Below are 25,515 nucleotides of genomic sequence, written 5' to 3' on the forward strand. Positions count from 1 at the left end.
TTTACCTCAATGCTACCTATGTTACCTTTGCTAGAGAAAATAAGATGAACAAACAAGCTTTGAAGTCTGGAGATATTTTCTTTTGTGATGTCATTCTTTCCCCCATCAGGACTTCTAGCCATATTGTCAGCTGAGTGTGCTGAGTATTGACTGAACAAAGGAAAAGGATGCTAGTGAATATGGAGTAGTGTTACTCTGTTGCTGAGAAGCAGCTGTATCGGTCTTTTTTCAACAAAGAATTCTTTCTTCTAAGGGTAGGTAGAAGAGCTAGCTGAATACAGACACTGAAGTGTCTTGATATTTCTAATGAAGATAGTAGCACAGTATCTTTGAACAGATAACAGATTATAGTCTTCACAATGTTTTGGCAGAGTTGAACTTTTGAAAGTAGAAGATGCATTTATTTTTAAAAAAATTTACTCAATTCTGTTTTCAGTACTCCTTTCCAATATCTTCAGTGAAAAGAGACAATGTGTGGTCCTTTTAATGCAAATTATTCTTGTCTTTCTTTGGCTGGCTTTTATAATGACATCTACAGAAATATGATTAATTGTCTTGCTTTAGAGGAAATTAAGAAGAGTTGTACACAATGGGATGTTTTGTTCTTTTTAAAGAGTTAGTTCACTTTAGTAGTGGGACTACTGATTCATATTCCCTTACATCTATTGCTAGCATACCAGCTAGAGTAATACTGAAACAGATTAAATCTGTGCAAATGCTTACATTTTCCTCCACTTGGTCCTTGCTGTGAGTTAAAAACTATAGCAGGATGAGAGGTACACCTTAAGGTTTTTTCTCACTTTGAAATCTGTGGTCTACAGAGAAAGTCTGGTTTAGCACATATCTTTTCCACCACCCAGACGAAACAGTCATTCCGGAGGTGTCTGCAGCCCCATGACAAACTCAAGGGAACGAAATGAGATTTGAGACTGGAAGATATAAAAAAACTATTGAGAATCTGTCTAGAGGATTTGTTGACAATAAGCATCGCAGTTGGGCATCTAACCAATGTGCGTAAGCTAGGAACCTAGTGTCCTTCATAATGTCAATGGAGAGTAAGAGACTTTCTTGGGGAACCCCTGAGGTTGATGCTTGTTCAAAATGGTCTTTTTAGGGAACCTTCCTGTCATCACTACCTGTTTAAAAAGACCCAGTGGGGCTAACTTCCAGGCTTTCCTGCCTGTCTTTTTATTCCTTGAAATCCTAAGTACTACAGAAATGGCACTAAAGCCAGCACAATTTCCAAGCTGACCTAGAATAAATAATTGCCCAGAAGCTGTTCTTTGCAAGGTAGATATCAGAAGGAGTAACATTTACTGCTTAAAACCAGTACCATGGAGGAAAAATATATTTAGAATGATAAAAAGGATGGAATATGAGGATTCCTTTGGGTGGATGTTATCAAGAGCTATCCATTTGCTATAGAACGCTATTTGAGTGGGGTGAAAAAAAAAAGCTGTGGAAAACACAAAGTGAAACGATGTTTGCCTTCTTGTATACACTAGTGGAATATTTTGTAAGTCTTGTGAGAAGAACATGTATTGCTGTCTTCCCTTCTAAATTTTTAATTGATTAAGCCAGCTACTGAGTTATATTGTATTTCACAGAATCACAGAATCCCAGGTTGGAAGGGACCTCAGGGATCATCTAGACCAACCTTTCCAGGAAGAGCACAGTCTAAACAAGATGGCCCAGCACCCTGTCCAGACGACTCTTGAAGGTGTCCAACATGACCAAGTCAACCACTTCCTTGGGGAGATTATTCCAATGGTTGACTGTCCTCACTGTGAAAAATTTCCCTCTTGTGTCTAATCAGAATCTCCCCAAGAGCAACTTCTGTCCATTCCCCCTTGTCCTCTCCATGTGACTCCATGTAAAAAGGGAGTCTCCATCTTCTTTGTAGCTACCCCTTAAGTACTGGTACATGGTGATGAGATCCCCTCTAAGCCTCCTTTTCTCAAGGCTGAACAAACCCAGCTCTCCCAGCCTATCCTCGTACGGCAGGCTTCCCAGCCCTTTGATCATCTTGGTGGCCCTTCTCTGGACCCCTTCCAGCCTGTCCACATCCTTTTTGTATAGAGGGGACCAGAACTGTACCCAGTACTCCAAGTGTGGCCTGAAAAGCACTGAGTATTTAATGTACCTTCAGATGTGATAAATTCCAGGTATGATACATTCCAGAGAAATTTAGTCACTTGCAAAATCAGATTAAATGAGAGAAGAACTCTAAATAGCATTTAGATAAGAGCAATGTAGTTGCTGTTATACTGAGTCTAGCATTCATTTCTAAAACAGTCTAGTATCGTCTAAATAATTAACTCTTTAACTAAGGTTTTTAATATTTTTGCATACATTTTGCTTTGTTTGTGTGGAGAGACAAAAAGGAAACTTGTTAATGACTCTTTAAAGCTGCAGATGGGGGAAAAAGGAACTGTCCATTGTGTGTATGTACATATATTTAATTTTAAAACTCTAAGAATTAATATTTTATTTCAAATACATTCAGTTATCCAAAACATATTGAAGTATATAAAATGAAAAAAAAATCAGGTAGTGTCTTGTTTTAGCAGTCAAATTCAACAAAAGGTACTCTGTATTTACAATGATGTAATGTAACAAATTGGGTGCTGAGGCTACCAGACAAGACTAGACAAAACAAATTTTAAAAATACCATTCTAATTAAACTAGTCCCTTGATGTGGATCACCAATGGTGTTTTGGCCTTGCTCTTGACTTTTTAACACTGAGAGGTATTTCTAATGGCTGCGGCTAAGAACTTTAAGCCCAGCTCTGCTCATGATCAGCTAACACCTGTTGCGGTGAAAAGCTATTTTAGTCATACAGTCCCAGGATTAGTTTTATAGACCAAAATAAACCCTTGTCACACAGTTGAGTGAACAGCTTTAGACTTTGGAAAAAATATTCTGAATGTGTGGTCTAAACCTACTGAAATATATATCAAATATTAAAGCAGTACTGGAAAATGGGACTGTGCACATAATGTCTCAGCCAGTGCAAGAAAGTAAGTCTTCTCTGTCACTTTAATACTTTTCAGGATTTCTGCTTGTCTGTCTGGTTTACCTAACTGACAGTCAGACACAATTAATTTAAAAAGAAGATAGCATTTACATAATGATAATTTAAAGAGACCATAAAAAAAACCTACAAGTGATTGTATGATTGGCTCTATAACGTGCTATCTTGATGTAACAACTCATTAAAATCAATGAAAGACCTAATAAAGGAAAATACAGAAGTTTTGCTAATATATGTCATACAGGCTCAAGCACTGCATAATTTTTTGTTTTCTTGTTACAGTGCAAAGGTCTTGGCTTAATACTCTAAAGGTGCCATGTAGAATTTATAGTAGATACTGTTAGGCAAGGAAATATGTAGACTTAAGCAAGTAATAACATGTTTTCCCTATGCAACACTGAAAAAGAAATGCTAAGACAGGGCTTAGAATAATGCCTGAAATATTAAGTGTATAATACAAGCTGTGATGTTTGCAAAGAAAATGTACTTTATCCTTGCCTTGATAGTTTTGCTCTAAGACTGTTCAATCAATTAGTAGTCTGTAACTCCAAAGACTTTGTATATTTTCATGATTTTTTTAAAAAAAGAAAATTATAGTTGTCAAAGCCTTATGGAAAAACATGGTCAGTTGCTAGCTAAAATTACTGTCTGTTTAATAGGAAAAAACAAGAAATTTTGAAAACAGTTGCTTTTGTGTTGATGTATATACACTTCTAATTTGCAGGATAAGATGGTAATACTTTGATTTTCCAGTCCAAATCACCCACAGAATTACTTCAAGTGTAGGATAGATTTCAGTGTTTAGTGAAAGTGTGAAATTAAACAGATGCATCAAGCACAGGTTTTGATAATTGTTACAACATTTCAACAGGACCTTTGATGTTTGTTTGATATCTGAGCAATTCTTTTGACCTTGAGGAGGTGACTACACACTAATGCAAGTATTTCCTCTATTTAGATCTTTTAAAAGAACAAAAACAAACAAACAAACAAAAAAACCACAAAGAAGAAGGAGCAATCTACTAGGTCTATTGGCTAGTCCATACCAGGAACTAGATTTACTGCATAAATTACAGACTATCTTTTCTTCTCTGCCTTTCTACCTGCTAACCACTAATATCTGCTGTCATAAGATTTATGGAAGCCTTGAATTCTCAATATAAGAAAATACTATTTTCCTTGTTTATGTCCGTTATCTTGTTCGTGTTGCTCTCTAAGGACATAATTATGACAAATAGGGTTAGAATTTGTCAAACTGCAAAAAGAATCATCTGGAGTGATATCTTAATGTATTTTTTTTCTTGTTGGGCCTTAGAAAATATGAAGGTGTTCATAGATAATAAAATGGGACTGGAGAATATACAGCCTTACATCTTCTAATTGCTTGTGCAGAAAGCAATCCTAATGTTTCCAGAGATTAACAGTTGATTTATCTGAAGTTTTGGTGTCTTGAACAGATGCCCCAAATTTGTCTTTTCAGATTAGTAAGTCTTATCCAACTATTGACACATGCAATCAAATATCAAATATTTCATGTCAATAATACTTAGGAAGGCGAGGAATGTATAGATGCTCAAATTACCACCCTGATTAGTGGTGTAAATTCCAAAATTATTATTGGGGAATGTTGTCTGCAGTGACTGGATACAGATAACAGAAGGTGAAATGAGAAGTTGATCTGAAATTTGCTTCAGCATTCTATTTGTTTGTTCCCAAGTTAACCACTGTTGTTTGTTCAGAACTATTATATAGTCATGATTTTTTTATATAAATCGAGGATTGTACTGCAGAATCCATTAGTATAGCTTCTCATGTACAAACAGTGATATCAGTAGGCTTGAATTTGCCGTATTGTAGTTTGTTGCCACCTTCTCCAATTCACTGTCCGAGAGGAATTTTTATTTTTTATGTCCGGTTACATTTGAATTTTGAACCTAAAGTCAAGTTGTCATGCATTAAGGTGTTACTCTCAGAGAAGTCAAAAGTATTCTATACTATATATGTGTAAGTATAGAGGAATGGGAGCTACTTCCATCGGGACTTCTGATTGTTCAATTTCAATAAACTGATGGTTTATTAAGAGACTAGAGGAGCTCTTCATAACTTCATACTCTTCATACTACGCCTTGTTAGTATGAAAAAAAAACATGACCCCTCTAAAATGATAGTGTTTAGTCTTTGTCTGGGATGAATTAGATGGGAATTTAGAGATACACGTTTTAGTTTAACGGTTCAGTTTAAACACAATTATATAATAATACATATAGTGATATATCATTCTATACAACAATATGTAGAGATAGAGAGGTTTTGTGCGTAATGCTATGATGGCAAATAAAAGGAGGAAAAATCTTGGAGTAGCAAAGGCTGAACAAACCCAGCTCTCCCAGCCTATCCTCATATGGCAGGCTTCCCAGTCCTTTGATCATCTTGGTGGCCCTTCTCTGGACCCCTTCCAGCCTGTCCACATCCTTTTTGTATAGAGGGGACCAGAACTGTACCCAGTACTCCAGGTGTGGCCTGACAAGCGCTGAGTAGAGTGGGATAATGACTTCTTTCTCTCTGCTGGTGATGCCCTTTTTGATGCAACCCAGCATCCTGTTGGCCTTCTTGGCCACAGCAGCACACTGTTCGCTCGTGTTGAGCTTTCTGTCCACCAGGACCCCCAGGTCCCTTTCCACAGAGCTGCTCTCCAGCCAGGTGGATCCCAGTCTGTGCTGCACTCCCGGATTACGTTTTCCCAGGTGCATGACCTTACATTTGTCCTTGTTGAACTTCATAAGGTTCTTGTTGGCCCACTCTTCCAGCTTATCCAGATCTTCCTGCAGAGCAGCTCTCCCTTCTGGAGTGTCTACTTCCCCACTCGACTTGGTGTCATCTGCAAACTTCATCAGGCTACACTTGATCCTGTTATCTAGATCTAGATATTGAATAACATTGGGCCCAATATCGATCCCTGGGGGACTCCGCTAGTGACAGGTTGCCAGTTTGAGAAAGAGCTATTTACCACTGCCCTTTGGGTGCGGCCTGTCAGCCAGTTCCCCACCCGCTGCACCGACCACTAGTCTAGGCCATAACGCATCAATTTCTCCAGGAGGAGGCCACAGGGAACCATATCAAAAGCCTTGGAGCAGTCCAGGTAGACAACGTCCACTGCCCGCCCCATGTCAACCAAGCAAGTCACATTCTTGTAGAAGGCCACCAGGTTTGTCAAGCACGATCTGCCTTTAGTGAAGCCATGTTGGCTTTTGCCAATCATGTGCTTCATTTGACTTGTGATGGCTCTCAGGAGGAGGGAGGGCCATTTGGATGAGACTGTGAAAAACAAAATCAAATTCTGCCTAATCTCATACAGAATCTCTCCTCTTGTTTCTTAGGACTGAATTCCATAGAACTTTTTATGTCAAAGAATCCCTTGCTATATACTTAAAAAAAAAATTTAGTTGTAAAGTAGCTTTCAGTGACAGAGTCCTTTACCAGAGATTTAAAGATGTCTGCAAAGTAACTGCAAGAAGCAAGAATTTTGCCTGTTCATGCCTCAGTCATATGCCTCTAACTAGTTTTTTTTAAACATACTCACCTGACTACTGTGCATAATATAGGATGTTGAAAAGAAGCCACAGATTTTCTCATCTTACAGGGAAGCATAGAATGAGTTACAAGGTTGTCATATTGCCTTTGGTTATATTGAACAAATAAGGTTTTCATGTTAATTATCTGAATGAATTTGTGAAAGTCATCATATAATGATATACTTGGTTATATGAAGCAAGACTAATGATAAATAGATTTTAATTCACATAAGTAATTTGGAAATCTTAATTATGTGTGGCTTTTTTGGAAAAGCAAACAACAAAGCTGCTGAAGTATATTAACTGAAATTGGTAATGAAATGAAACTAGAAAGGGATGGTTTGTTTGGTTCGTCTTTTTTCCTTTTTTTCCTTTTATTCTAAATCCCTCAGAGTGTTTTCTTTTTGTTTGCTTGTAACTTAAAATAGGTTAGCAAATACCTGAGTGAATCTAAACTAAAGGTCATTTCTTTGGAGGGGATGACAGAGGGTGCCTCATACCTGTGCCTTCGAGTAAGGGATTTCACCACATCCTGGCAATTTGGCCAATAAGCAGTGATGGACTGATGTGAAAACTCTTGGGAATTCCACAACTGGTTTCAATTAAAAGTGCTCAGAATTTGAAAGTCCATTTTCAAATGATAGCTCCATCACAGCAATTACAGTAGTTTGCTAGGATACTGATAGTTTATCAGTGAGCAAGGTACCAGGATAAAAGATTGGGCTTGCTTAAAGCATAGATTTGTATTAAGGAAAAATCATAAATTATTTAAATTATTTAGAACTGTAGTTAACAAGGATCATCTTTACCTGTTTCAGCTTGTCTAGTATGTCTAATAAGCCCATGTAAGCTTTTCCTGACTTCGACGTCAGAAAGAATTCCTAAAGGAGCTCCTACTTTTTTAAATAGCAGATGGAGTAATGCAGAAGAGTTGCTCTGAACAACCTATACCTTTTATAAAGGCATGGTTGACCTATACGGTCTCATTCGTCTGCCCTTCAAAAGACTTTGATTTGGTGTGAGTTGTCAGTTGAACACCTTACAGTATTGTGTAACTCCCCTGTGTGTCCCAGCTTTACCAGGGTTCTTTGGTTAACTTTTCTGTTTTATCTTGTATATATTACATCCTTGAGTTTAACCTGCAGGCTGCTTTCTCTTTGTGTAGGTTCCTTAAAACCAAACATTGTAACTTCATAAATAATATACAGACACGTTTGTATATATGAAATGCCAGTGGCACAAGCTTCCTTGAAGGTTCTTCCTAGCTTGTTCTGAGTTTTGTGTAGACATTGCAAATTGTACAACTGTTCTTTCTCTGTTTCTCTAACAGAAAGTTAGAGTGATCAGAAAGTGTATCACACCTAGGTTAAATTCTGAATAATGAGACTGAGTCATTCATAAATGGTATCTGAGTGTCAGCCTGGGTTTGGCAGAAGTCATGTGACTGGGATTGATCTGGGTTTCATTAGTAATGTGCACCTATCTCAAAATTCAGGTATTACTTGCCATTTTATTCTTACATGGTAATGGGGATATTTTAAAGGTATTGTGCAATAACAGACTACTTACTACTTTGTTATTAAGACGTTGACGATCATGTTGTTTCATTCCAATATCACATAAGGATGATACATTGAATAAAATATTCTGGTTTGTGTAACATTTTGGTAATCTCTTTTTTACGCTTTGAAATTACGGGAGACGATGATATATAAAGGGTTCTGGTTTGAAGGAAAAACTGTGGGGAAGAATTGGAGAAAGGAGTTTTCCCATGTGAAAACGTTCCATTCAGTGCAGAAAATGTTGTATAACCTTATTTCCTTTCCTTCTCACCCCATCTAATTTTCCTGTTTTTCTTTTCCGTTATTTTATTGTTCTTTCCCTAAAGTAAGAACAAAGATGACTTGTGAAGATTCTCAATAGCGGTTTTGTTTTAGAGTTATTTTGTTAATTTTCTTAGTTGCCTCTGGTACAGTGTAATAAAATTTTGGATATGTTGACAAAACTTGCATAATCTTGATTTAGTTTTTCTTTTTCCCAGATGTTTCATTTTAGCCTATGGTATCATTAATAGAGTCTAGATTTAGCTTCAGGTGAAAATAAAAAGCTTTGGGACTTAGAAGAAAATATTTATTATCTTGAATATATGGAGTTTTTGAGTAGAAGATTAAAGTGTGCTTAATGCTTACGGGTAGGTGTTCTGAAATTATTCTTTACGGCCCATGAGTACAAACATTTGTGCCCTTTATACATGTATTATTTTGTATCTGTGGTCCTTTAAACATTGCAATTAGGTGATGAAAAGGTGAGCATTTGGGTTCTGGCATAAGACCAAGCTCAGTGCAAGTATAAATTGCAAGTGTTTCTTAACTGAAAAATAGGCCTGCTTCTCATTGTCCTATGCAGTTGCAGTGCTTTTTTTTGTATCAATAAAACTGTTAGAGAATGTAAATTTTTCTTCTGTAATTGTACAGCAGGAATGCCTTATATTTTGTTTTATTAATATCTTTAAAAAGCAGAATTGTTATTCAAGATAAGACTGTCATTGCTCCTGCAGAGGAGTGAAATGTAATTATCTCTGTTTCTCTTCCACCCCATTTCTCTTTGCTTCTCTGTCCTCCCCATATGACTTCACACATGCCTCATACAGCACAATTGCTTAAATCACTGCCTAGACAGTGGCATAGGAGGTATACATAGAGGCAGAGGAGAGGCTCTCCTGAGCTGCCGGTTCTCGTGCAGAGCTGGATGGCCTGGAAACAGAGGCTTTGTGCTATGCCAAAGGTGGCATAATACTCTTTGAACAAAGAGTGAGGGAACAAGTACTCTGCTGCTGGACAAGTGCTATAATTGGACCTGAAAATGTCTTTAGGAGCCTTATTAGTCAAGCCCTTTAGTTTTCATTATTCTTTTGAGGGATGTTGTGTTCATCTGAAAAATAAATACTAGTATCTATCACCATGTAGCAGAGAAAAAATTCCCTTTAAGTAAAAAAAAAGACAGAATACCAATAGTGGAGAAAATGGGGGAAAGGGTAACCTTCCTCACAAAAGAAGTTTTTAATCTAAAATAAACATTGTTCAAATGTTTGCCCTAACAATCGCTTAAGGTTTTTTTTTAGCAGCCACCTGGAATGGCCACCGAAGCACAAATTCAGAAACCAGGGTCCTATGTTAGGAACGCCTTGCTTGTGTCCTGCAGTGGAGGGTTTGTCTCAGAGCAAAGAAAAACAGGTAGTAGACTGAACTTCCTATGATGAGACAGGAGAGAGATGAGCTCTCAGAACTAGGATTTGAACCAGTTAACAGATTTACTGATCATAACTAATTTGTACAAGGGCACTTTTACAAAATATATATATACAAAATATAGAATGCTGTGATTGTGTTCCCCTGATATTTCCAGGTCCTCAGCATGTAAAAGATGGTATAGAGCCTTTGGGTACCTCTTAATGTAATACTGAGTCAAAGTAATGAAAGAATCAATGTAGAGGTTGTTGGTCACGAGAGAGGATCAGCTGATGTTGAAGTGTTTGGTTGCTGAACATGTCTTCATATTGTTTTCATTTATGCTTTCATTTGCTGTTCCATCTCTTCCCATTGTAGTTTTGCTTGGAGAGAATTTGTTTTAGCTTGTTTCTTTCTGCGTCCTTTCCTGTGAAAACACTAGGGAAAAGAAGAACAGATTACAATATGACAGAAATTTGTCAGGCATTTCACCCAAACCACCATCAAAGTATACTTTGTAATGCTTTGGAAGGTCATTGAGGGGAAAGAATAAAACCACTGGGGCCTTTTCTCCAGTCTTCAGACAAATTTATTTTCTCAGAGAAGCTGGATTGTATTTGTAGTGTCAATAAAATTAGCAAGGAAGTTTTCCTGCTGTCTTCCTTTTCAAAGTGAATATCTAACAGAAAAATGGTATACTGTGTCTGAAACCATACTGGAAAGAATCCAGGCAGCCTGTACATTATTAAGTGATATCAAAGTTGTGTTGGCTAAATATCTCCTACTGGGCATTCCTAAAAATCAGTGGTTAGAGACTGGCACCGTGTTCCTGGCATCAGGGCAGGGCATTCCAAGTGATAACCTACCATGTCTTTAGGAAAGTTTTTAAGCTAGATTATTCTGTATTCCCTATATATTATTCTCAAGTCACGGCAAATTCTGAATTAATTAATATTCTTCAGATTCTTAGCAATTTCAGCCTATTTAATGTGGAGGTGCTGTTAATGCAGGCATTGGAGCACCTAACATATGTGGAAAGGCCAAGAGAGAACTGGTTTTGTTCAGCCTTAAGAAGTAGGATCCCTGCTGTTGTCTGTAACTCTCCAGTATGCAGGTGTGGAGAAGGCTGAGCCGGACTGCTCAGTATCAAATTTTTTATTTTCCTTTCATTCTGAGTAGCCATTTTAGTATGTGCAGTTTGGTGTATGAACCATATAGGTACATGTACATACAGTGCTGCAGTAGCCGAGAAGGAGAAAATAGTTCTGATGGCCACCTTTTATATTGAAAATAGATTAAGGGAATCTGTACAGCCTTCAATTCATCAAATAAGTACTACAACCACGTATTTGACTTTCAGAATAGGAAACAGCATTCATGCTTGAGAACACTGCTAAAAATTTTAGTGTCTTCAGTGTCTTTTAAAATAAAATAATGAAAAAGTGTTATTTTTCTCTGCAGTGCTTGCTCTCTCAGCCAAAGTTCTGGGCCATTCAGACATCAGCCTTACTCCTTCGGACCAAGCTTGAGAAAGGAAGTATTCGCAGAATGGAACGGGCAATGAAGCAGACTCAGGTAAGACTTCTGAGCTGCCTTGTTATAAATAAGGGTTCTTTAGGTATCAAATGGAAACAGGCAGTAGTTAGGAGCTTCTGCAGTTCCTCTCTGTTGAACTGTGCAGCAAGATAATTTTTGAATTATGTCTCTAAACTAGATGCATAAACCGCAAATCCTTCTGTGTCTGCCAGTCCTGAGATAAACTCATATAGGCACAAATAATAAATGGTCACTTTCTTTCAAAAAACATGGTAATTTTTGTAAGATAGAAATTAAAAATCTGTTTTCTTACTTCTAGTTTCTGGCTTCTGATCTGTGGAGTTTTTTACATAGAAGCTTATGAATGTAAAGCTGCTACAACTATCATTTTTTTTTAAATAGTTTTCACTCAAGTAAATCTTCCGTAGAGAACACTGAAACTTGTTCTCACAATATCAATGACTATTTACAAGAAAACACACTTGTAAATAAAGCAGCACTTTCAATTTACCATTTTGATGTGATACTTAGCGATTAGTATTTTTATTGCAAGTTTGAGGTAGCGGTTAAATAATCTTGCTCCAAACAAAGAGAGGATCAGTTTTCAAATACAAAAAAGAAATCTTAAAATTCTGAACTGTGTCAGCTAACAGGATTTATTTTTAAAAAAAAATCAAAGGAAAGATCTATAGGGTGTATAAAGATTATTTTTCTTTTCCCCTTCATATTACAGAGTTTTGCTGGCATTTGTCATCTTTATACTGTTAAGTCTAATTGTCATACATGAACAGCAGGCATTTCTATATGTCCATCAGGCAACAGTTCTGCTGACTAAAAGAGCCAGGGATGTTTAAAACTTATCATCATGGTGCTGTTAAGCTGATGTTTCATTTAAAATCATTATTGATACATGGATCTTTGAAGGAGTGCAACTTGAATGTGCTGCTGCATTTTTCTTCTGCTGAGGAGGACTTAAGAGTCGCTGTAGTGGAATTTTCTGGGGTAAGTAGGAGAGTGTCAAGGAAGCCAGGATTCCAAGTCCAGGAGATGTAGCATCTGACAGCGTTTGGGAAGCAATCTCAGGATCCTTGGTGCCCTAAGCCATAAAACAGTTGGAGTGCCTCCAACATTTTTGTCTCACTTGATTAAACCTGAGTACTGGAAATTGTTATACTATACAGTTTTGACAGTCTCATGATGGAAATCTTCGTGAAGGGGTTATCGTTGCAAGAATATTTATCTGACTTCATTGTGTGCTGCAACTGCAATAACATGAAGGATTTGATCAGCATGCGCTGTGACATTTTGGGAGGTGACCTCACAGTAGACACAGAATCTGTGGTTTTAAATATTATCTTCAATTTTAGTATGTTTATGTTTTCATTAAGTTTTCTAGATGTTTGAATATAATGACATATTTGTGTTGATTTGATAGAGTATCAAGCTCAGTTTCCAAAAATAGTTAAAAGTTGTTTAAGGATTGATATGTGCTAAATTAATGAAATAACTTGAATAACTTCCCATTTAAGGTTTTAATTCCTGAGTTCCATCAGATCAGACTTTTTAAATAGTGTGGTTTCTGAGAGTTCTGAGAAGGAATCGGAAAACGTAGGGTAATTTTCACACATAACACAAAGGTTTTTGATATATCATCTTTATGAAGGTGCCAAAGAGCACTTTCTGCCACTATTTATCAGTAGAATATGGATTTCAAAACCATAGACTTTTCATACAAATTGGTTTTGTGGGTGGTTTTTTGTTGTTTTGTGTTGTTTTGGTTTTGTTTGTTTTACAATTTCATGTGCATGAGTTCAGATTGGTGTAGAAAGATTAGATATTGAAGATTAAGGGAGGAGGTGAGTATAAATATTATTAGATTGCCCCATTGTTTGCAATACCGAATTTTTAAAGTAATTATAAAAATTCTTGTAAGATGGCTTGAATAAGAAGTGGTAAAGTAAATCCTCTAAGTTATGTACTTTAGGATTGTCTGAAGAGTGCGTGAGCCATTATAGACGCTGACTTACTGATGCTGGGACTCTCCTGTCCTCTTTGACTGTAACTCTCCCTCCTTTTCCCCATTTCCACCCTTATCTGCTTGTACACTGGGTCTGCAAATCTTTCTAACCAGCCGATAAGCATCTTTTTAGATTAATGGCACTAGGCAGGTACATGCTGCTTTTCAGCACTAAAGCAAGCCAGACTACATTGTTGGTTTGTCAAAGAAAGCATTTTTCAGCTACGTTTTGTTTTGGGGGTTTTTTTTGTGGTCCTGGCTATGTTGTTTGACTTATTTTAATTATTTGAAAATAATTGCAGCTATTTTTGAAATGAGGGAATATTGGTTGAATTTAGCTGCCACACTCCAAGTATAAAATACATCCCTACTTCATGTTAAATGGTTTTTATGAAATTATTTTGGTAAGGTTTTTTTTCAAATTGGGAAGCTTCAAAAGGAATTGCAGAATGATCGTTTCCAAAACCTTTTTCTGATTACTTTAAAAGTCTGAACTACAGATAGTGTAGTCTTTGGAACAGGTTTTAAAATTATCATTCTGGGTACTCTGGAACATAGTTTAGCTAGTGGCTAACTGGAAGGGAGGAGGAGAGAATTTTTTCTTCCCTTTTTCTGGATGGTGCTGGTTGTGTCTGTCTAGTTTTTGCCTACATGAGGTTTGGATCCACAAAAGTATGGTTAAAGATTTCTAAAGCCAGTATTTTTTTCAACCATTTTTCTAAGAAAAGGAAACAGTATTTGAGAGCTAAAACAGTTATTTTACATTCCACTAGAATATTTAATCATGACCAGTATAACATATATTGAAGTCTGGATCAAGGTATTGCCAACCAAAACGTGTCTCTGGATGCAGTATGATTTATTTTTTTTTCAAGTTGGGTGTTTGGTCTTTTTCCATATGGATGTAGGCGAGGGAGGGTGAGAAGTGCTAGGGTGGAAAGAAAGGAAAGGGGGAGGGAGAAAACAGGAAGACAAAGGGAGAGTTTTTGATAAATAGCTCTCCACATAACCAGAACCCTGACATTTCTACATGAGTTTTGGGATCTTCACCTACCTTCTGTTGTAAGAAAGTAATTCAGAAACTATTAAAAGTGGAAAATGGGTTGGAATAAGCTGTTAAACCACAAATTACTGCTGAAAGTGCAGCCAGAGCTCAAGTAATAGGATGGGGGAGAAAAAATGAATTTTAAGTAGTCTAGGAGCTATGAAAAAAGAGAAAAGGGAGGGGTGGTTTAAAAACAAAACCCAGAACAAACCAAACAGTTTAAAGCACATAAGGGATAGCATCTCACTGTAGTTTCTTGGTATATGAAATGAGTATACCCTTCTGTTTCAGTGGATTTTAAAATATTTTTAAGAGTGAAGCAAAACTGATTAAAACACCCTGCTTTGTACAAAGGATGGTGTGGTAAAATTGAGAGCATCATTACTGCTGGATTACGCCTGCAGCGAAAGAGGTGAAGTTGCCATGTGCCTGGTACACCAGTAGCCTGCTCAAGCTTATCCTACAGTGACTTGTTACAGCTACTTCTTGCAGCTTGACCTGGGTGGTTGGTTACACTGGCTACCTCTATGCTCGCAGCTTTTATCAGCTTGTTACGTGCCATTTTTCTTACAGTATTTTCTGCTGGTCACTGCACCTGGTGATAGCATGTCTGTAAGCTTGGTTTTCCTAACATGCAGTACGACATATGCGGTATTTCATACAGTTCTGTCTTGCTTGCTTTTCTTGGCAGCAAAGGAATTTGCCGGCTAAGGAGAGAGAAATGTGTCTTTAAAGGGTGTTTTTAATAAGGCTTCAGGAGAGCTGGGAGCAGACTAGTAATATTATAGGCTAATCATTATGTCTAAGATTGAAAGGTCACATGAGAGCTTGTTTTATATCCCTAGTCATACGCAGATGTATGTGGTTGGGAATTCTGTGACAACTGCCCTGTAATTTTCACTTAAATAATACTTCAGAGTGTCATTTTTCTCCAGCAACTAATGTTTTTCTGTGTGTATGAAAAAGGGAAAAAATGATTTTTTGTTTTATTTAAATTTTTCTTACTGTAGACACATGCTAGTTGGTGTTCAATTCTTTCACATCTGAAAAGAGTTTATGTACACCTATGGAAAGAAAAGGCTGGTATAGATCTAACAGGACTGGCATCTTGAGCTCTATGAGCCTGAATGCAGTTTTGCTGTTTCCTTATTTTCACATTGATGGTCTTTAAATGGTTGTGCAAGAAAGTTATGTAATTTGTCATAGAAACATGTCCTTTTTATTTTCATAACTAAGTTGTCACCTCATTGCCAAGTTTCTCCCTGTGCTTTGCTTTATTTGGTGGTTTTTCTACACTGGACAAATTTAACATTTAAGAGAAGAGTTCAAAAAGGAGAGGGGAGCAGTCTTCTTCCCACTAGCCTGATCTAGAGAGGTTTGAGGCTAACAGGTTTTTCTCACTTCTTTTGCTTCTCAAGCATATATCTTTCTGATCAGGCCTCTCAAGGCCACGGTTGGAGCAATACAGAGAGATTTTTAGTATGACCAAGGGAATGACAGCACTTGTCTGTTCAGCTAAACTATTAGATCACTGTACTAGGCGTTCCTATTCCTGTTCTTTAACCCCCTCTTGTACTGTAGGTGTACATTAAATAAGATTTTAATAGTTGCTTTTAGTTGTATATGGAATGGGAGAGGAGAGGAAGGAGGAGAAAAACTAATCACTACTAAATTTATTTTACATGCAGTTGAAAGCTTTAACAGATAGTTACTGAGATCTGAGAGATGCAATGGTGAACTGAGAGAGATTTAACTCACTTCCTTCAGGAGGGTAATAAATGGAAGAAACACCTTTTCTATCCTGTAGAGATCCTGCATTGATATCCCTGTAGTTGTCAACTGTTACGAATTGTATTTATTATTAGAACACATGTTCCAAAAAGTGTTTAAAAAGAGGAGAAAAGCCAGGGGTCTTATAAAACCTTTCCTTAATGAATTCTACGCAAGATCACGAGGTGTCCAGAACCCTAGAAATAATCCTTATTACTTCAGAATGCAATTACAAGAGAGAGTGACCTCTTGGTAATAGTTATGATTCCAGTCTCAAGACACACATTTCCAGAACATATTTCATTTTGCTTAAGGAGATGACAGATTTGACAAAAGATGTTACATGACACAAGTGATTCTGGGGATACACTGAACTCATCAGCACACTTCAAAATAATTAACATGGTGATGTTTGGCTCCCTCTGTTGTTCTTCTACTATGTAATTATAGTTTTTTGTTGGGGAGAAAAAACCCCAAACCATAGATCCAGTCTGCCAGGAGTTATTCAGGAATAACTGCAGTGTTTTTGTACCACTGGCGAAAAAGAGAATATTGAATAGTATAATTTTCCAGGTAATGATTTCTGCCTAGAAGTTTTCTACTGCACTGGTGTACTTGCCAGTTTGGATGAGGGCTATTCGCTGGTGTGGGGAAAAGAATGAAACCATTCTTTCTGTGCTAAAGTTTCTTCATATTTTCTCAGCTAGTACTTTTAAAGTACAAACCTTTTTGCTCATTTGAGAATTATGTTCAATACCTGGGCTGTTCCACTTCTAGTGTCAATGCACTTTCTAAAAGCAGCCAAAATCCTAAGCCTTCCATTTTTTCCAAATGTTTCCCATTGAATCTTGGCTCTGAAAGCATTTACCTTTCTCCCTTTAGCGTCTCTTACTCAGCGTCCTGACCATTTGAATGATGGTATTAGGAGTCATAATGTCAGATAGGAGAATCCTTAAACCATATTGAACGCTAATATTACACTTTTTTTATAGACAAAGTGATGACAGCGAGTTGCAAAGAAAAATATTAATATCAACAGATTCCGGGACACAACATTCATATCTTTCTGCCTAAGCTTTGCACTGGAAGACAAAAGCATTATAAGCTCAACCTCAGTGAACTAAACAATTAAAATAATTGAGTTCCACATATAATCAGACCAGATGCAAGGCATGGAGGACACACTATTCCCATCTATTGCTAAACTGACTAGGTGAAGCTTTACGGGTGTTGCTAGATTTGAATAGTGAATCTTTTACAGCTGTATCTCATAAATATAATTGCAAATCTGGATATAGGTATCCTGAGGTGAGCTAACCATGTTCTAAAATAGCCCAGTACTGGTAGACAGATTTTCTTAAGTTTCATTGTCCAATGCATATGCCAGGTACTACAAACCAGACTCTCCCATATCTGTTAAGGCAGTTGTCTGTTCCTCCTATATTGTAATTAAACTCTACCTTAACAGTGATAGCTTTTTATTTCTTTCTCCATCCTTGTCCTTACTTCTCCCTTTAGTGAAAAACAGAAAGCAAAGCTCTGAAGCAAGAAATCTTTGGATCTGTTTTTCAGCAAGGACTGCAGTTGTGCCTTGCCCCAGAGCAAGCTGATTTGGGAACTATAAAAGCAATATAACCACAACAGCTTGGAACTTAATGCAGGCTTACTATTTTGAAGCACAGGGAATTCCTTTGTGGGTTTTGCACCCTGTTCAAAGTGGTTTATAAGTGTTGTTCACCAGTGGCAGTATCAAAGCTAATTAACTAGCTACAAACAGGGGACTTGCATCTATATAAGATGCAGTTGTCCTCCATGGGTGAGTCTCCACACATGTGTCTACTGGTTTAGAGCAGATTTATGCAGCTATATTAAGCTGTGGCAAAAATGTCACATCATCTGCTACCGGTTGGACTCGATGACCTTACGGGTGTTTTCCAACCTTAACAATTCTATGATTCTGTGAAACAGGGAACCTTCAGAGCAGATCTCTCTGAGAAAGTGACCACAACTACCTCTCCTCTTCCTGACCCATATAAAGATACAGATTAAAGCTAAAAGTCAGCCAGCTATGTTTGGTATTTGAGACTGCAGAGAGAGACTAAAATGCTGCACTGCAAACCAATAAGCTGCAAGCATACCAAAAAGGGGGCAAGGTGCAGGTATGGAAATGGGGATATTCCTTCCTCAAATGCCAAATGATCCAGCCTGTATTTGGCCTGATTTTAAATGTAGCACTTTCATGGTGAATTGATGGATAATATCATTATTCTTGCTTTTGCAACAGAAAATGAATGGCTTGGTTTAAAATCCATTCTTCACAAGTAAGCCTGTAAATCTAGCTTATTCTAGAGAATTTATAAAAATGAATAACATAATTAACCAGTAAACCAGCTTTTGCTTTGAAAATAAAAGCATTCAAGAAGGTATACTTTCTTGGTAAGGATAATATAATAGCTGTAAAATTCTATTTCATATAGTAAAAAATAAATCTAAATGGCATAAAGATAAACATATATAGTACTTTTCTGGAGATTTTGTGTCATCTGTAAGTGGATTTGTCCTGAGGCATAAGTCATGAACAGGTTTTAACATTGAAAACTGTATCCTTAACACTGGCACTCAGTAACTTTGGCCTCGATACTTGTCCAGAACACTAAGCTCATAATTTTGAAAGTCAGTAATGTTGTTGTGCTGTTAGAGGCCTCATTTGTTTTACCATGCTTCTTTAGGTGGTAGTGTTTGACTACAACAAGACATTCCAAATTTGCATAGGAGATGCTCTAAATTGCCTGGTGTACTTCTTGGCTCTCAGTTTAAAATGAAAAGGAAATATTATGTCAGACATTCATGAGACCAGTTATCTTCTCCTCATGACCTTGACCTCTTTTGTGCTAATTTTGATATTGAAATGCTTTGTATTTCATTTGGGATTGTTGGACTCATTTCCTCTTGCGTGCTTTCCTTCCCCACCCAACTGCAAAAGACCTATTGTAAAGAAATCGAAGCTTTTTTTAGTAAAATGACACTGACAACCTAAGTGAATATTAGTTCTACTTGGCTAGTATTGTTTTCAAAGTGAAATACACATTTATAGGGCCTAACATAACAAAAACATTCACATTAAGAATCTACTACATGATTAATTTTAGAAAAAATGCAGACATGCGCAGTTCTAGCACCCTAATCAGTAACTTCTGCCCCAGCATACTTCTTCTTACAATGATCAACAACATCTTGCACCTTAAAAGTTTGTATGGACTTACGCAAAAAATAAGTCTCATTGGTAGTCCAGTACTTCAAGTTCTTTTGCACAGATGCCTTACAAATTTTTGGCCTTTCCTCTTTCTTGCCATCAAACAGATGTGTAGGTGAAACCGGTACCTTATATTCAAGAGGTGGTCTCTTCCTGAATAATTTTGGAATTTCAAGTCATTATGAAGTGGATTATTTTGGATTATGATCTTGCTTAAACATGTAGGGGATACTTAGAGAAAAGTGTTAAGTGAAGAATTAATTTGTTAGTCTGAGGACAAGGTAGTAATGGGGTGGGGAAGAATGAATTACCAGAATATCACGAAGAAAAAGGTCTGGAAAATGCATAAACACTAGCTTTCCAGTTTTCCACCGTGTAAAGTAGAAGAAAGAAACAGCTTTAACTGAGAATTAGACTGAAAAACCTCATAGATAAAAGGCCTACTGAAGGTAGGCAGTAAAAGAAGCATAGTTTTTCTAAATGCTCACTTTTGAAATAAGGTTAACAAGAAGTGATAAATCTATTTTTTGTAGAGCAAGACATGTAGAGTAATCGTTTAAAACTGATAGCGTAGCTCAATTGTGTAATGCTCAATACTTTAAAAATTTAATATCTTTATACACCCAATATCTCTGGTGCAGTCACTACCTGTAGAACAACAAAGTTCAAAAGTCCAAGTGATAACACAGTTATGGCATAAGCTAGGGTAGAGAAAAACTGGTACATCCAGTTAACGTTTACATATTTTATTACAAAATTTATTAAAACCTACACTTATAGTCAGCAATGTAAATTAATATACCAGCTGGACAAGTTTTGGTGCTGAAGTTTAAAGTCAATTGGATGCATGATCTGGTGAAAATCTTTGGCAGAGTACCTGGAATGAGAGTATGTTGAAGTGGTAAACGTGCCTTCAACAGCTGTCAAGCTGTCATGCAGGTGCAAAGCCATGTTTTTTTTCATAGCTCAATACCTAGATTCAGAGTGGAGAAACTCCTTGGGAGCTGATTAGACAAGAAGGCATTTTTTCTTGTTTGTTCTACAAAATTAGGCATGGAACACTGAGATCTACTAATTTTAATGTCTTATAAAACAGTGTAATCAGATACTATGCATTTCTAAGATATCTGTAAAAAAGGAGCAAACTGTAAATGCAAAATGCATTTTGATAGTTGTACTTCTGGTTACAGGCCTATAATTTTGTTTAAGAGATATCATAATGTACATTTGCTTTATTTCCTAATCACAGTTCCATTTTCATCTAGAAAAGTCTTAAAGCAATGGCAAGTTAACTTCTTTATTTAGGATGTGAGAAATCGTCATTCTCTAACATTTAAATTAAAAACAGAAAAACCCAGGAATTTAATGCTAAAGATGCAGTTGTCTTAAACATGTTTGCACTGGATCCTTCTGGTTTAAAAAAAAAGATGGAAATAAGGCTATGTATAATTGAAGGACAGTCTGATTCTCATCGCTGATGAAAATTAATCTTCTAAGGGAAAAGAACAGAAGTAGCAAATAAGAAAAAAAAAACACCACACCCCACACCCAGAAAAAACCAAACAAATAAACCAAAAACCCCACACCAAAATTATTTGCTGACTGAAATAATATTGAAGTTTATTAATTCAAATTGCATAAATTTATATCAGTTCTCTCTGGCTCAAATATGCTTTATTTTCAATGACGCAAAACTGTATGCATATTTCAGTTGATTAGGGCAGTCTATTAAAAATATGGAAACTATTTGCTCCATAAAATGGCTTTTTAAGAGCCAAATTAAGACAAGCAGAATGAATTTTGCATTCTTTTAAGATTTTTATAGTTTTCTCAAACAAAAAAGTACATGCAGAGCAAGTATAAAATGCCCTGATGATGATAGTTTTGCAGTTATTATTCAGTAGTGGTGATCAGTTTATTACAGGTAAGAAATTATATCAGTTAAATAAAACAAAAGAGTTCTTTGTGTCCTCCCACAGTTTTCCCCAAGGAATATATCCCCAATCTTCCCCTGCAAAGCCTGCCAAATGAATGAGCTTTTGGTCATGATGAGAAGGCACTAAGCTTGTAGGTTACTGTAGTTCAGGAAGTTCCAGGGCCACAGTAAACTGTCCCTCAAAATGTAGAGAATGAATTCAGTCTTGAAAAACTAATTTATAGTCATGCATGCAGTAGATAGGACCTCCTTTATTACTGAAATGAAGCTAAGACATACAAAAACAATTGCTGGGAAATAAGTGCAATAACAATGAGACAAATGTTGTTGATACAAGTGTTTGTGTGTTTTTTAATATTTTGAAAGTGATCCAACATTGTTCTGGAAAATTCTTCCATTAGAAGGTATTTTAGTGCTGCTTTAACCGTTACAGGAAATGAGAGACTAGAGACTGGTTTTTGTTTTAAAAGTATTTAAAATGAAAGAATATGGAAATCGTGGTACTCTAATATCTGCAAAAATTGGCATAGGTAATAAGTCAAAACCAACTTAGTAAATCCCAATAATTAGTGGTCCTTGCTTTTGTCCTTATATACTCACTAAAGAAAGAATAAGCAGTCTGTCAGTAAGGCTTTTCTTTTCTCCTAATAAAAAAAAACCCCTATTTTACTTCCTCAGGTCAGCATAAAAGCTGTGATTTTTAAGAGAAGCCAATACATTTATTGTCAAAGGAGATTTTCAGTGGGAAATCTGAAAGCTGAAAAGAATTACCCTCAAATTTTAAAGTAGAGGAAAGAAAGTGGTTGTATAGGCAAATCAGGGTAGAGTTTGAGAACATTACATTGGAAACATTTTACTTTTATTATGTAGGTCAACACCAAGGATAATCAAGGAGGACACTTCAGGCTATTTGTTTCTTGAACGCCAGTTAAGAGTAAGATTTCAGCAGATCAGTTTCTGCAACAAACCTGACGAAGTATAAGCCATAGAGATTTGTAATCAGTGACCTAGAGAGAATGGATTCACAGAAAGTGGGGTGAAGGGATTTGTAAAAAATGTCATTAAGCTGGTGACAAATCTTTGTGAGATAAATTTAGAAATAGTGAAGAAAAATAATGCTTGTGGAAAAGAAAATAGAAAATAATGGACTATTGTGTAATTAATGAGGCAAAATGTTGTTTTTCTTTTTTTGTATTAAATGGCTGTATCATTTACAAAAACAAGAACTAATTCCAAAAATGAAAACATTCTTGCTTTGAAATCAGTTTGTAACTGTGATTCTGTATTAGGAGGTGAGAACTGCTTTTTCTGATAAATGTTTCTACCGAAAGAATTTCCATCATGCCAAGGGCCTAGCTCTCCAGTTAGTTACAGCAAGAATTGGGTTATTAAAAAAATTATTTAATACAGTAATTGTACACAATTTCTAAATGTTCAGAGGTAGGAAATTTTGGGAATCTAGTATGTAAAGAATCAGTTGATTGGAAACTATTGTACTGGAGACAAACTTTGCAATAGTGTGTGCTGAATGTGGCTTCTAACCAGAGAACTGTTTGCTGGCCTAACTCAACTTATTTAGTTCCTGTTCCAGTTATAGTTATGAATTGAGGAATATATTTGGCTTCTGAACCTTCCAAACTGATTTAAGGACCATTGATGCAAATGATCATTTGGATCGCTGTATGGAGAGTTCTATGATGATATGATATTGGCTCTTTTCAATATTTCCATTTGCTTTTGCAGTTACCCAGTTTCTTCACAGTATTGCTATCTGTCTGAATATTGTAAATTATAGCACTGTGGTTTTGCGATAAGACTTGGGCGTTTTGACAGATGTGGAGATGTTTTTCTAAGTGATATGACCTAGCACGCCTAAACTGGATTTTAAATGGTATAAATAATATTGTTTGTAGCTATTACGCACGTTGCTGTGCTATACCTGCCCATTTTTCCAGATGCAGATCTGTGCAAACATTGAAGTTGCCTAGATATAGAAACATGCACTAAATGATTCTACCACAGAATGCTTCATCTCCTGCTTTATTCCATTTTCCCCTGTGTAAAATGTGAGCAAACAAAGGTCATTAATAATGTTGTAAGTTCAGACACTTAACAGTTATAAAATGCCAGATTATAGTGCAGTCTTAAACTATTTCTGGAGCTCTCAAGCTGCACCTTGCCAGGACAACTCCTCTGGTCTGAAATCTGCCTTATTCCCTCTGGTTTTCCATTAAAGGTGCAGGGTTGGATGAATGGCCAGAGGCCCAGTAGACTCCTGGACTCACGTTCTTCTCTCCCCTGGAAAAAATGGTAGCAGGAGGTAGGCGGTGGCTGCTGATGGAGGAGTTAATTTGTCGTTCAGTCCTCTCCCTCTGGCCCAGGTTAGAGTATCTCAAGTGAAAGGGGACAGCTGAAAGCGAAGTGCATCTGTTCCTCTGGCAGCAGTGTGCTACCTCCTCCGGAAAATCTGCAAGAAAATTGCCTCCAGTGCAAGACTGGTACTGATAGAACTTGCAGCTGATTGTCCTCGGCTAACTAACTGAAGGCTTTTGATGAATTAGAGTGTGTTACACTGACTGTCATTTTGTTTCTACAGCCCACTGTTTTGTTGGGCAAGGTTTTTACTACCCTGAGTCCATTTTTAGTTGTAGATGCTATTCTGTGAAGTAGCAGAGGAGCTGCTGTTGTCCAGTCTTTTTCCCTCAACCTGTTTTGTGCAAGTGACCATCACAGACCATCCAGCTGAATGAAAATTTTATCTTGGTTTGTTTTTTTAACTGGTTGTGTACTAGACAGCCTGTGCCCAATACTGCTATATGATTGTGGAAAGAAATATATTTTTGTGGATTCCTCCATTTTTGATAAAGAACTGAATCTTCAGGGGAGCTTAATGTGCTTCTATTTAAATATGTCATATAGTCAGGCATGGAATACTTAATGCATTTAAAGTGTTTTCGTTTTTACTGGAAATCGAACTGATTTCAAGCCAATTGTTGCTGAAGGTGCTTAGTGTTTTTCTTTGGTGAGTAGATCAATCATTAACAGAGAATGATAGGGGGTTTGTTTGTTTTTCCCTGATGTATGGAGAGCTTTCCAGGAACATGTGAAGAACTGGATTGGATGACATTCAAGAAAATACATATATTGAAAACAGACTTCTTTATATGTGATTGCCTCTCTTTGGGATAGCTAAAGTTTAAACACTTTGCCTGTGTGTCATATTTCTAATGTACTTACCATCATATACTCTATGGTTGCTGGGTCAGGCTCAGCTACTGGAAGAATGTGTATTTCCTGCCAAGTAATTTTTCAACAAAAACTACTGGGTATCAGTCAAGGTTTCACTGTACAGGGAAGCTATTCTTATGAAAAAGATTTTTTTTTTTATTTTATTTTTTAAAAAGAAAGGAGAAAACAATGGATGTCCCAGGACATTATCTGAGACGTTCTGAACAAATTCAGGACAAAAGAGACTGAAATGGTCAGTCTTTTCAGTCTTTTCTCTTCGTACTCCTGTCCCCTTCACCAAATAACTAAAGATGTTCTTGAGACTTGCAACTGAATAAGAATAGTTGAAAAACATATTTCAGCAAGAGAGCACTTTGCTGGTATAAAAACAAACAAAAAACTTGGCTATTTCTAATACTGTGAAAAGCTGTTAGCAATTAGAGCAGCTGAAAATCTGTGGTTTCAGGTTACACATATCTAGATAAGACTAGACAATTTTTTTTTTTCTCCTTACAGGCATCTAGGGACCTCTAAGTAACATGAAAAATTATGCTTGGTCTGATCATCAGTGAAAAACTGCACTGAGTTACCTGAATACATCGCGTTTTGTTTTGTCATGTGTCTTTTCCTTGAGATTTCTGTTGTGTAACAGAATACCCATCCAGTCTCTACCTTAGGTAGGAAGAAGCTGAAAATGTTTACATGCTTTCAATTAATAACATGGTTTTAAGAAATTCTCCTACGAAATTCTTTGGTTTAAGTATTTGTTGTTTACATTCTTCAGAAATTACCATCTAATTCCTAAGTTTTAATTAATTTTTTGCCATATATAAATGTTTATTTTGAATATTTATAGTATGTTTACTTATGTTTTGTGATAAAGCTTGAATGAGGC

At 36.6% G+C, this 25,515-nt stretch overlaps 1 protein-coding gene across 2 annotated transcripts in view; it reads left to right on the forward strand.

Annotated features, from left to right (window-relative positions):
- Positions 1 to 25,515, forward strand: part of TTC27 (tetratricopeptide repeat domain 27) — a 125,522-nt gene that overhangs the window by 56,520 nt on the left and 43,487 nt on the right. For both annotated transcript variants that reach the window (XM_064445902.1, XM_064445903.1), the window contains exon 10: positions 11,297 to 11,410. In XM_064445902.1, the coding sequence (XP_064301972.1) occupies positions 11,297 to 11,410 (114 nt within the window). The remainder of the gene's footprint in view (positions 1 to 11,296; positions 11,411 to 25,515) is intronic.

This window comes from Phalacrocorax carbo, chromosome 3 (genome assembly GCF_963921805.1).
Source record: "Phalacrocorax carbo chromosome 3, bPhaCar2.1, whole genome shotgun sequence".
Classification (NCBI taxonomy): Eukaryota; Metazoa; Chordata; class Aves; order Suliformes; family Phalacrocoracidae; genus Phalacrocorax; species Phalacrocorax carbo.